Consider the following 13,892-nt stretch of genomic DNA (forward strand, 5'->3'; position numbering starts at 1 on the left):
TGGAAAGAGTTCTGGGGAGCTGGGGTTGGTCCTTTGCCAAAACGGGAAGCACATGGGCAGTCATGACCCTCTGATTACCATCTCTACACCCAGGATCCTGCATCTAGCCTGCCTCACCTGATGGCTCTTCATCACCATCTTCACAGTCATCACATCCACATGTTACCTTAAGCTTTGTGAAAAGGCTTCATCTTGGGAGAATTTACAGAAGACATAATTGCTTAAAGACAGGCCTTAAAAACTTTTAACCCCTTCAGTGCCACTCTTATCTATTTGATATTTATATTTATTGACAACCACTGTGTTTTTGTGCATCAGTGTTAATGTTCTGAAAAGGACATGGAAGAGCTGAGTGGTGGTGGCCCATTTTATTTTTAAGTATATATGTGGGCTTTGGAGTCAGACAGACCCGGATTCAAATCCCACCTCTTGCTTATTTTGACAGTATGACCTTGGAGATATACTTGACATTTCCAAAATATTTCTTCATTCATAAAATGGTACAAAATGGGGGATAATAAAACAGGATAATTGTGAGGATTAAATTACCTGAAATGTGAAGGCCTCAGTTCCTTATCTGAAACATGTAGAGCCAAATGCATTTTGAGGTTCAGAATTATTCACATTGGAGAAAGTTAACATGGTACATAGTACATTACACACTAACACCTGTCACTATTGAATTGTTTCCCAGGTATATTTCAAAAACAAGCTGAAGTTGGCACTTATTGGTCAGAGTCTGTTTGGACAGGAGGTCTACAGCCAGCTCTGCAAAGAGGGCCACCGAGTCGTGGGAGTATTCACAGTTCCAGATAAGGATGGAAAAGCTGACCCACTGGGTGAGTGTATCTTGGAACAGTTGGATCAGGAACTCTGCCTACTGGAAGCCTTTTCAGGCCAAGTCTATTTGTATAGTAGGTACAGACTCAAGAATTCTCTCTTCTCTGTGAAGACAAAGATTTTCAGGCTTCTATTGTACTTACTTTCACTGTAGTCACCAGGTCCGTCAAAGGAATTTCCAAGCATATGTTTTTTCTGAATTACTCTTGTGAAATAGCTCAAAGGTGCTTTGGGACATCTAGAATAATGTCTGATGCAGAGATGCTGATAGGAATTAAGGGGAGTCCACACCCAATAATAGCAATTGACATGGGGTCAATAAACAACGCATTTATCTCAGGACAATTATAGCCATGGCTGCGTGGCTATTAAGGTAGGTAATGACAATAGCCATCCTCAGAGCAAACCCACTCTGTGGTTCTGATTTGCCCACTATTGTTATGCTGAGAAAGAGTGCAAAAAGCAGAGACAGAAACAGCCTGCAGGTAAGGAATAAGAGCTAGCATCTAAAAATCTTGGCTTACGACTTGAGTCTTTATAAATCACTGGTGTGATGCAATACATTGGTTGGAAAACAGTATCTGTGATAACTCTAAAAGTTTACATTTTGTTTCTTGGAGGAAGCAGCTCTGGGGTTTATCCTAGTTCTTGTTACTGGGGAAATTGGATGAAGGCTGTCAGAAGGTACAAACTTCCAGTTACAAGATAAGTAAGTACTAGGGATGTACTGTACAACATTATAAATATAATTAATGCAGCCATATGTTATATTATAAAAATTGTTAAGAGAGTAAATCCTGAGTTATCATCACAAAGAAGAAAATTGTTTTCTCTTTCTTTTGTTTTGTATCTATATGAGATGATACATGTTTACTAAACATATTGTAATAATCATTTCACGATGTATGTAGGTCAAATCATTATACTGTACACCTTAAACTTACATAGTGCTATATGTTGATTATATCTTAGTAAAACTGGAAGAAAAAAAAGAGTCAAGCTAAAAAAAAGTTGGGCCAAGAGCACATATGCACATGAATTTAATCACTTGATTTAGAAATTATCCTTGTTTCAGAAAAAGGTTATCTCAACGGGGGAATTCTGAGGGAAGCTGCCTCATAAATTCATGCCTGGCTCCAAAGGCTGAAGAGGACAGATTCCCGTTGCTGGGATTACCTGTCTCATCATTATCTATTTCCACCAACTTTGTGTGTGGGATGTTTGGGAGGACTTACATTTGAGATATCAGATTGGCTATTGAATCAGGGGAACTTCAAATAATATTAGCTTAAATAGGATAAAAATCCATTTCTCAAGTCTGAGTTGGCCATCCCAGCTATTGTAGCAGCATATAGTTATCACAATGCAGGCTCCTTCTGTTTGTTGTTTTGCCATTATGAACACTGGACTTCCATCTCCTGGTCCAAGGTGACTGCTGCAGCCCCAGCTATCAACTCTGCATTCCAACAAGCAGAAAGGGCAAGATGGGAAGCAGAGGGCAAGCCTTCAATTAAGGGCATAATCCAGAAGTTGCACATATTACTCCCACTTGTATCTTGTTGGCTAGAACTTAGACATTGGCCAAATCTTTGCAAAACAAGCTAAGAAATACAGATTTTATTTGGGGTGGCCATGTGTTCAGCTGAAGTAGAGAAATCCCTTCTAAAGGATGAAAGGGGACAAGTAGCATTCTCTACCATATACATGACCTTCAGAAGAATTGCAAACATGTGACTCTTAAACCTCCTTTCAGAGTATGTCCTAGGAAATGAACTTTTCCCTAGTGCCTGGTCCCAGGCATTTGGTTAACAGTGTATGTTTTAGAATCATGAAACTAATTCCAACTCTGCCACTTAATAGCTGTGAGATCTTGGGCAAGTTACTTAAACTCATTGAGCTTAGTTCAGTGGTACCCATCTCACATGGATCAAATGAGATAATGTATGTAAAGTGCTCAGCACTGCACCTGATTCATAAAAAGAATCAGTAGTGACAGTGGCTAACTATTTTTGTTGTCAGAATGGTCAAATAGAGCAGCCAAAAATAGTCCTGGGGCAGTCAAAGATCAGTGTGGGAGGACAACACCTGGATGCGTCAGGCCTTTCTCAGTGGAGCAGATTTCTTAAAAGAAGACTTATAAGTCTCTTCCACCCGATTTTTCTGTCCCAGTCTAATCTTTCACAAGTTTCACTCAGTTTCACCACATTTTTAAAAATCATCATTTACCCATTTTCCTATCATCTGTCATTTGAGTTGTTCACAGTTTGTTCAACATTTTAGGAACATTTACATTTTGTGGACATTATTATACTGGTCTCTCAAATTCTTACAAATGCATCGACCAAGGCATTACCTTGAATGCCAGAGTCCTTTTGGGACTTATTAGGCTTTGGAATTTAGGCTTTGTGGTGGAGGCATCATGCCCTCCTGAATGTTGTGTCAGTGAATGTTACCAAAACATGCAGGTAAAAAGCCTTAGGTAAGGCTTCTGGATATTGCCTTTGTTTCTTTGTGTTACTGATAGACAATAAATATATGTATGCACAATACATGTAAGGGATGTAGTTAGTAAAGATGATACTTTATTATGGAAAAAAAATGAGCTTGTGCTGTCTGTGCTTTGGAGGGCCATTACATTTCACACAGAGGTAGAATGGGGTCATTCTTTTCAGAAGGGACAACATTTTCCTGAGCAAAGAGCTTTGTATTGGCTTCAGTATGGCAAAACCCTTGTGGGAGCATGTATTCTCCATTCTTGGCCTCTCTCCTCCACTGACTTATCTGATTGGCAAGTCTAGGAGAGGGAACTAGACAGGCTCAAGCTCAGGTCAATGACTTTCTCCATTTATCTTTTTGGATCTGCCTGTTTGGCAGGGAGAACTGTTCCAGTTGACAATCTACCCTGTGATAAAAGGTCTTCCAGGAAATGGGCTTTGGAAGGGACTCAGGGTTTTCCATCCTGTGTCTGATCTGGGTGGTGATGTTTTGGCACTTGATTTCAAATCTTAAAATGTTTTCTAAGTTTTCTAAATGGCTGTATCAGTAGTAAATGTACAATTTTTGATCTATAAGAGAAGTGGCTTCAGTTAAAATCTCAAAATGTTGTCTAGCCACAAACTTTGAAGTTCAAACATATTATGCCTTAAATATTTAGGTTAAAAAATCACATTGTAAGAGTGGATGGATCTGGATAACATTGTAACAGGTCAAATCCTGATCAGAATCTAAATTGTTCTTCATCATGTTTTATTTGTAAATGTTTCATGAAATTACGGTATGTGAATTCATAGTAATATAAATTATAGCTAAAACTTTTTTGATGAAAATAATCTTCTCTTTCATGCTCAGCTTTGGCTGCAGAGAAAAATGGGACCCCTGTGTTCAAGTTCCCAAGATGGAGAGTCAAGGGCAAGACCATAAAGGAGGTGGCAGAGGCCTACAGATCTGTGGGTGCAGAGCTAAACGTGCTTCCCTTCTGCACACAGTTCATCCCCATGGATGTAATTGACAGCCCAAAGCATGGTTCCATCATTTATCACCCGTCTATCCTTCCGAGGCACAGAGGAGCCTCTGCTATCAACTGGTAAGATTTTTTTTAATAACCAAGACGGGCCTATTTCTATTGCCTGTAATCGTTCTGTTTCTTACCTAGGTGATCAAGGAGCTGGGTATACTTGAATAATTGTGAAGTCCTGATTGATTGCTACTATTGCAGGAACTCCCCTGTGATCTAGAGGTACTGTATAAGCCAGAACAGCATTTCCCAAGAATAGTCTATGGAGTATTGGCTCCACTGGATATAACTAGGTATTGAGCAAGCAAAGATCCTGTGGTCAGAAGTTAGGTTAACGCTGGATTTCTTTATCCCGGAACTTCTTGAAATTTTAACATATGCTTTAATGTGAGCATCATAATCTCCAAGAGGGAATCTGAGTACAAAGTATTCCCAAACTTATTTGGCTATGGAACTCAAGTACATTTCAGGAAATGCTGAATTATCTGAAATTATCTTTCTCTCTGTCTGTCTTCCCCCATTCAGTGTTAAACTTCTTAAGGGAAGAAAGGACTATGGTCTAACATTTTTACTGCTCTATGTCCCAATATCAAGAACAATGCCTGGTACACTGTAGGAGCCCAGTACCAAAGGTACACTATGCTGTGGGTCAAGGTGGGCCTTTCCCACTTTGTCTGTCTTCTCTCCTCTACCTAACATCGCCCTGATATCTCTTGGTTTCAAGTTATCAGATAGCAGAAAATCTACGCTTAGTTTAAATGTGGTGAAAAACATTTCATTGTACTTAAAGATTGATTACATGAATTGATTTCTTTTTTGTTCTTGTGAATGGTGCTGTAATGAATATCTTTGTACTGAAACATGTATTTTTTTCTTGTTTTGTATTGCTTCCACATGCAGAGTCATTGAGTCAAAGTATATGAATATTGTCAAAGCTCTTGTTAACACAGTGCCAATTAATTCCTCAATATTTCTGAAGAGTGGTAGATTGATTGATTTAGGTCTTGCTTGATTAGCTCAGAAAGGTAAAAATGACTTAGACTGAGAGCATGACTGACATACTAGATTATACTCTGTCTATATTAGCCTGCTCTCTGATATGCCCCCCTTTGGTATTAATTAATTTATATTCTTTTTTTATTGAAGTATAGTTGGTTTACAATGTTGTGTTAATTTATGGTGTATAGCATAATGATTCAGTTACACACACATATATATTCCTTTTCATGTTCTTTTTCGTTATATGTTATTACGAGGTATTGAATGGAGTTCCCTGTGCTATACAGTAGGCCTTGCTGTTTAATCAGATATAGTAGTTAGTATCTGCAAATCCTGAACTCCCAATTTATCCTTCCATCTCCCCCTGTCCCTCCTGGTAACCGTAAATTTGCTTTCTGTGTCTGTGAGTCTGTTTCTGTTTTGTAAATAAGTTCATCTGTGTCTTCTTTATAGATTCCACTTACAAGTAATATCATATGGTACTTTTCTTTCTCTTTCTGGCTTAACTTTGCTTAGTATGATAATCTCCAGGTCCATCCATTTTGCTAAAAATGGCATTATTTCATCCTTTTTTATAGCCAAGTAGTATTCCATTGTATGTTTGTACCACAGCTTCCTTATCCAGTCATCTGTTCATGGGTTCATGGACATTTAGGTTGCTTCCATGTCTTGGCTGTTGTAAATAGTGCTGTGATATGCTTTTATGTGTGTGTGTGTGTGTGTGTGTGTGTGTGTGTGTGTGTATGTGTGTATGTATTTCCACATATCTGGTTTGTTGTATCATAAGGTTTGTGGGGCCAGCATTTCCTCTTAGGCTAAATTTTTTAGAACACATAATACAAATAGTTGAATTGATCAGCCATCTTTTACTACAATTTATAGACAATCTAGAATTAATTCTGGCTCTAAGTGATGCTTATACCTGAATTACACAACCTAAATTAATAATCAGTTCTCCTCTTCACATTGCACTGATCATCCTCTGTTTTATCTTTCATTATCTTATTCTGCCTAATAGAGGGTCAGGTATGATATAGGAATTGGACCCTGGTGGGCAAAATTACTTGATGCTGCCATAGAAAGCTGACACCTGGGAGTCAGTGAGTGGTAGCAATGGTGGACTCTAATGCCTTTTTGAGTAGACTACGAGTCATTAGTATGTGTTAACAAGACTATAGACATGAGGGTGTATAAAACTGCAGTACCATTAAGTTCTGCTTCTCATGACTGCTGTCGCCTTCCAGCTCTACTGCAGTTCCTCATGGTAGCTTCATTGACGTTCTACTTCCCATTGTAACTACTTCATACTTTAATGTCACTAATTCATCATCTTACAATACAGTTAACCAGTGCTTTAAGTTGAAACTCTTCTTTTCACAGGACCCTAATCATGGGAGATAAGAAAGCTGGGTTTTCTGTTTTCTGGGCTGATGATGGTTTAGACACAGGACCTATTCTTCTTCAGAAGTCATGTGATGTTGAACCCAATGATACAGTGGATGCACTTTATAACCGATTTCTTTTTCCTGAAGGAATCAAGGCCATGGTCAGTATATTTATGCCATCAAAAAGAATTTAGTAAACCTTTGAAGTTTTGGCAATATTTTTCATGTATTGAGAATTTGCTTATATGAGTTTTTATTAAAAATATAAAACTGAAAAACAAAATTAGATTTTACATTTTCCAGTAGGATGGTATATTTAGGGTAGAAATCTGACCTTTAGAATTTCTTAGTCTATGAAGCTGCCTTGATCTTCTGAGAGCAGTGATTAGATACAAAAAGTAGCAATCAAACTTCTTCATTTATTTTACCAAATATTTGAATCTCCAACTTTGTTTATAATGACTCATTGTAAAGAAGTGTACAGAATCTTAAGAAATGTTGGTATATAATTTGGACTTCCTTCAGAAGTATTTGAAATCAGTCTATTGGACAGGGTGAAATTTGGCATTGCTTTATTTATTCAGATATGCTCTGGATAAAAAGCTCAAAGCATGTATACTATGAAGTAAAAATAGATTGTAAAACATTGAAAGGCAATTTCAGTGTTATTTAATGTCTTTCAGAGTTTGATATGGTAGAGGTTCAACACAGAGATGGACAAGAAGATGGCATAAAGCAGCAGCCATTGATTTAGGAAAGGAGAACAGTGCTTTGCTTGTATCATTTAATGATTAAGAGAAAGGGTTTTGGTCAGAAAGGCACCAGATTTCTCACTCTACCACTTACTTGTTGTGTGATAATAGTCAAGTTACTTAGCTTCTTTAGCCTTGGTTTCCTCATCTATAAAATGTGGATAATACTGTCTGACTTAGAGGGTGGTTGTGAAAATCAAATGACATTTGTGTAAAGCATCTAGCACACAGGTACTCAAAATGATAATTATAATCAAAATAGTACTTGGTGTGTTTGGTAGCATTAGCTCAATCCTGGAGCTTGTATCTGGTGCTGTTATACCCAAAGTGGGTGGAATGAATGAGCTGTAACCCTGGACCTGTTCCCAGGTGGCTCCCTCCATGAGCTCTCAGGCAGGTTGGTCAGCAGCTGTGAGTACTTAGAAATCTGAGAACTTGAGCTCACATAGGTCTTCCAGTGAAGGAGAGAGTCTCTCAACTTAAGGTAAACATAAATATGGCACGGAAGGGGATATAGGACACATCTATCCCAAAGGCAATCAAACTCATGGACAGATTTTAACTTTTGTTTTAATTCCTGGTGTCCTAAGCTGGAAAACCAGTTGAATTCCTTAAATATAACAATGTATCACTTTCTAGAATCATCATAATGAGTGGAAATAACCCACAATGACTTATTTTACAATTATATTCCTGAAATACCCATTGAAATTTGAAAGGGGGGATTGAAATTTGTTTAAATAAGGGAGTCATCTTCAAAAGTACAGGCTGGGTATTGGCAGTAGATAGACCTGGATGCATATCCTGCTTCTGACTCCTACAAGCTAACACTGTGATCTGGAGTGAGTTGCCTTTTTTTCAAACCAGTTGCTTGAGGCTTTTTTCCAAGTCTCAGTTTCCTCATCTGGAAATCAGCACTAATAATATCCACCTTGTAGGACTGGTGTGATGTTGCAAAGGATATTTTACATAAAGTAGCTAACCACACTACCTGGCGCAATTATGGATCAAAAAAAATGGTAGTTATTACCAAAGTCTGACTCTGGACAGATTTATATGTAGTAATTCTGTTAAACAGAAACTTCAGTGAAACAGTCCATGCAATTGATGACCACTGGGCTTTAATGCAGGTAATATTTTGGGCTTTAGGTAGAAGCTGTACAACTCATAGCCGATGGAAAAGCTCCTCGTATTCCCCAGCCAGAAGAAGGGGCAACGTATGAAGGTATCCGGAGAAAGGAAGATGCTGAGGTATTTACAGCAACTCAATAACACAATTCAAAGTTCATTTTCTTCTACCTTTAAGCAGTTCCCAGTGTACATTTCCTCACCAAAAGGTAGAGCTCCAAGCCAGAATGCCCCATTCCTACCTCTGCCACTGATGAAGAGAGATGTTTCTGTTGCCTTTGACACTTGCAGCATTGGGAAATTCAACCTGTGCTTTGTGCATTCCTAGATTTCTTGGGATCAGCCTGCTGAAGTTTTGCATAACTGGATTCGAGGTCATGATAAAGTCCCTGGAGCTTGGACGGAGATCAATGGACAGGTAAGTTCCAGGGACCAATTTTTTTTTTTTTTTTTTTTGCATATGACCTTTGTAAGAGGGTATATAAGGCTGGACTTACTCTAGTTCCTCCCTTGGCTGTGAGGAGGGTCTGTGTTCTAGGTATGTGACCAGCTAAAAGAAAACACCCCCGTCTTTACTCAGCACATAATGAGCATTTGGTGTGAAGCAGGTGCTTGGCACAGCCTCTGCCCTCAGGGGGACTGCAGTTTTATGGAGAAAGCAGAGAAGTGAGTAAATACAATGCAGTAAGACAGATACTGTAACTGAGGTCCAGACTCAGGTGTCTTAGGAAAGGCTTCCTAGAAAAGCTGACTATTTTGCTCATACTTTAAGAAGAGGTCAACAGGTAGAGAATGAGATGAAGAGTTAAAGACCCAGAGGTAGGAGGGTGTGTTACCCAGACAGGGACTTGAAGTAGAGTTCAGTGAAGCTGGAGCCTCAGGTGTGAGGAGCAGGTGTGAGAGGCGTGGGGAGAGGTGAGGCAGGGGCGGTGGGCAGGGGCAGGCAAAGCCTTCTAATCCCTGGGGAGTCTCCACTCAACTCAGGTTCTAGCTTTCACCTCTGCTATGAAGTCTCCTGACCTCCCACTCTCAGCCTGGGCATCACTCCCATCTGTTCCAACAACGCCCTGCCTACCTCTGACACAGCATAGTATATATTGTGATCATCACTTACGTCTGCTTCCCCCAGTAGACTATGAATCCCTTAGGGGCAAGGGCATCATATTATTGTCTTGATTAGCTCAGCACTTAAGCAGAGTGCTTCATGCATATTAGGTGTCAATAAAAATATGTGGGATCAATGAAGGACCAAGGGAGCAAGTTAAGTGTGGTGGTTAAGAGTGTGGGATCTGAAACTAGAATGTTTTCATTAAAATTCTGGCTCTGCCACTCTCTGCTTGTAACCTTGGGCAGGTTACACCATTGGGTGCCTTGATTGCCTTATTGTAGAATGAAACTAACAGTGCCTCTGTTATAAGTTGTGGATTGTTGTGAAGATGAAATGAGTTAATATATGTTCATTCATTTTACTACTTAGCCCTTGGCATAGAATATATATTCAATGATATTAACTGTTATAGTGCTCAATAAATGATAGCTAATGGCCATGGAATTATAATAATAACTATAATAAGAAATCAGTTAGTGTCAAGTTCTCTTGGTTATAGTCTGGATCCAGTTCTGTGTCCATGAACTGATCCACAGAGCACCCTGGACTTCCTATCACGCACCCCACTGCATTGTAATAGTCTATTTACTACTCTGTATCTGCCCTCTCTGACCCCCCACCGACACCTTTACTCCCCCATAAACCCTACCTTCAGGCTGCCAACTCTGAGAGAGCTTTTATCTCATTAACCTTTGTGTCAATGTGAATAAGCAATAAATGTACCCTTATGTCGCCTGGATGTGGGGCATTTCTTAAACTCCTCAGTCACACATTCCCAAACTCTCTCTTGCTTTATGTTGTCTCTATAGATATGGGGTATAGTCTCTTACATGAGGGGTCCAAATTTTATCATAAATGGAAATTCCAACTTCAGCTTTTTTGCAGAGTGTGCTACTTGCACACACCCTTATAAACAGCTTTCACTTCCTCATTTCACAATCTGGGTTTGATCTCTTTATTAGATGGTAACTTTCTATGGCTCATCACTACTGAATAGCTCCGTGCCCCCTGGAGAACCACTGGAAATTAAAGGTGCCAAGAAGCCTGGTCTTGTTACCAAAAAAGGACTTGTTCTTTTTGGTAACGATGGAAAAGCAGTGAGTGTTCAATATGATTACCTATAAAGTAACTTTTTTGGTTTCCTTCGATAACCCAAGCTATTGAGGGACTAGTTGTCACAGGGTAATCTGGCTTTGCAGTGGGACATGGGAGGCTCAAGATGTCTTTGCCCCATTTCTCCCTGGAGATGAACTGGCTCTGTGTTCCTTGATGAGAACAAGACTTCTCAGGGTGGGCCCCACAGACCTGCACAGTTTGCTTTGTGATATGGTAGGAAGAGCTTGGAGTTTAGTCAGGAAACAGGATGTGCATCTCTGCTCTGCCACTTACAGGTCTTTGGCAGGATGCTTTTCCCCTCTGAGTTCAGTTTTCTGTAAAACAGAGAGAGTAATCTCATCTGGCTGCCTTCCCACTGTTAGTCTGGGAGGATCAAATGATGTTACCCTCTTCAGATGCTCCTCCCTTCGCCTCACCAGACAGATGCCCACCCACACCGCCTGTGCTTGGGAGTGTGGACTCTGGACCTCAGTAGGCTCTTGGGTAGATGCCCAGTGAAGAAAGCAAAAGGGAATTTGCAACTCACAGATACTTTCTGGTGGCTTATAGGACAGATCATTTATTAAGATTGTAGGCTTCAGAGTCCAGCTGGTTCTGGGTTGTAACCCCAGCTCTGTTACTTATTTATTAGCCATGTGGGCAAATTAGTTAACCTCATTGAGCCTCCATTTCCTCATCAGTAAGATGGGGGTAATAATGGCATCTGCCTCCATCAGGACTTAAGAGTGTGAATATGATACTGCAGCACATACATACTGAGCACCATGCAAGTGACATATTAAGTGTTCAGATGACGGCAGTACTATGGTAGCACTGGTGGTGGTGGTGGTAGTTATAGTAGGCTTTAGATCCAGTACCTACATCTGAATGTCAGTTTTGGGAGGGACTTATCATCCATTTTGAGATGTATCTGCTCCTAGACTTAACCTTCTCCTTTCTGCTGCCACTGTTGAAATACCATCTCAGTCCTTTTACACATAATGGTGAGTGCTTTTAATTCATATTCTTGTATTTGCTGAATAAGCTGGTCCTCATACCTGTATGGCACTCCTTCTCTCACCAACCTCACTTTTGAACTGTCCTAATACTCATTTCTTCTGCTTGTTTTGTTATCTTATAGCTGATAGTGAGAAATCTGCAGTTTGAAGATGGAAAAATGATTCCTGCATCTCAGTACTTTTCAGCGGGTGAGACATCAGTGGTAGAACTAACAGCTGAAGAGGTGAAGGTGGCGGAGATCATCAAGGTAAATACGTGAAGTTCTTAATAGTACTTTTTACCATGGAAAACATAACCATTTTTGTAACTGGTACCATTAATCCTTTTTCTTTGTATTAGCTGCAAAAATAAGTCAATGCCTAAATTTATACACAAATTTATTTTTCACTTGCATAAATAATCCAAGGTGGTTCTAGGTTGGCATGGGAGTTAGGGGTGAAACTGGAACAGGAGGATTAGAGGTGGAGTCACACAGGGACCCAGGCTCTACTATCTTCAGGGTCACCCTGGGGTTCATCTTCATTCCAACAGCCAAGAAAGGCACAAGAACACAGAGAATTGTGTGAGGGAGCTTTTTCATGGGCCAAGATTGGGAGGACAGATTACTTATAGTCGTATTCACTGGGTAGAAGTCAGTCACACGGCTGCACCTAACTTCAAGAGATCCTGAGAAATGTAGTCAAGCCACGTAAAAAAGTGGGTTTGGTAAGAAGCTAGCGAGTCTCTGCCACAGTGTTCTACATGGCACTTCCCCCATAAAATTTCCCTTGTGTAGGTCATCTGGGCTGGAATTTTAAGCAATGTTCCTGTTATTGAAGACTCAACAGACTTCTTTAAATCTGGAGCACGCTCAATGGATGTTGTCAGGTAAAATCACCATCTTATGTATGTATGTACGTATGTATGCATGTATGAATGTATGTATTTATAGTCAATTTACAATGTGTCAATTTCTTTCTTTTTTTTAACATTTTTTAATTGAGTTATAGTCATTTTACAGTGTTGTGTGAAATTACAACACATCGATTTCTGAATCACCACCTTAGTGATTTACACCCCTCCACCAGGGATTTTTGACTTCAACTTTGAAAATCAAACTCATATCCTTTGTACTGGATGTAATCACTCTATCCTACCCATCTACGATATTTCTCATTTCTTCATCTTTTTTGGTTTGTTTGTTTCCATGGTTAAAATACATGTATCTGTTCCCTTCTCTTTGTTGCTAACCAAGTGTTGTTTTTATATTTCCAATATACTTAGAAAAACACTTCTAATTGTTTCTTTTAAACATCTATCTTCATATTTCTTAGCTGATTTTCCTCCAGTATGACATTGGAATTGAGAAGTTCTGGGTGAGAATGTCAGTAGAGATTTTCCTATATAGTTTCATCCAAAAGGATACCTGTCATTGATTATTTACCCTAAATCTTGTTTTCGTATCTCCCCAAGTGACCCAGTGTGATATGCCTAGAATGAGGACTGTCAGGCTACTTGCAAGATTAAGAACAATCACCCTAGAGTCAGAATTTCTCTCCAGAGGTTTACAACAAGATGGAAGGTCTGGAGCACTGGAAAGCCCCCCTCTATACTGAGTGGACCAGGACCTAAAAGTGGGGGGTCTTGCACAGGTGCTTTTTCTTTGAGGGCCACACAATGGCCAGTCACTAATTTAACAAGGTAAACTCCTCTTGACAGTCCTTCATGCTGACAGTGAGTGTTCTTGATGAATACTGTGTTTATTCATTTATTCACTTTGTTTTTAAACAAAATTTATTGAACATTTATGACGTATCAGGAACAGTTTTTTGCACTGGGGATACTGTCATGAACAAGAAAAAATCCCTTCATTCATGGATCCTTTTTATTCCAGTGATCAAAAATAATCCTCTCAAGAGCAAATATCATTATCAGAAGTTAAGAGTTTTGGTTCCTCAAGTTACAGATTTCTGTTATGATTTATGAGTTCCTAGAAACTTCTAATTTGCCCAACTAAAGATTTTAGCATTGGACTTTTAGTACTTTTTTTTTTTCACTTAGCAAAATGCTTC

The 13,892-nt window shown here is 39.4% G+C and overlaps 1 protein-coding gene across 3 annotated transcripts in view; it reads left to right on the plus strand.

Moving 5' to 3' along the window:
- Positions 1–13,892, plus strand: part of ALDH1L2 (aldehyde dehydrogenase 1 family member L2) — a 50,162-nt gene that overhangs the window by 5,294 nt on the left and 30,976 nt on the right. For 2 of the 3 annotated variants that reach the window (XR_012510691.1, XM_074375143.1), the window contains exons 2-9: positions 695–839; positions 4,189–4,423; positions 6,734–6,899; positions 8,640–8,741; positions 8,947–9,036; positions 10,689–10,823; positions 11,963–12,088; positions 12,617–12,708. Coding sequence is in view for 2 of the 3 variants with exons in the window: in XM_074375143.1 (XP_074231244.1) it covers positions 695–839; positions 4,189–4,423; positions 6,734–6,899; positions 8,640–8,741; positions 8,947–9,036; positions 10,689–10,823; positions 11,963–12,088; positions 12,617–12,708 (1,091 nt within the window). In the remaining variant the exon portion in view is untranslated. Of the gene's footprint in view, positions 1–694; positions 840–4,188; positions 4,424–4,894; positions 4,987–6,733; positions 6,900–8,639; positions 8,742–8,946; positions 9,037–10,688; positions 10,824–11,962; positions 12,089–12,616; positions 12,709–13,892 lie in introns of those variants that run through there. The other variant, XM_074375144.1, reaches the window with a different exon arrangement.

Source organism: Camelus bactrianus, chromosome 12 (genome assembly GCF_048773025.1).
Source record: "Camelus bactrianus isolate YW-2024 breed Bactrian camel chromosome 12, ASM4877302v1, whole genome shotgun sequence".
NCBI lineage: Eukaryota > Metazoa > Chordata > Mammalia > Artiodactyla > Camelidae > Camelus > Camelus bactrianus.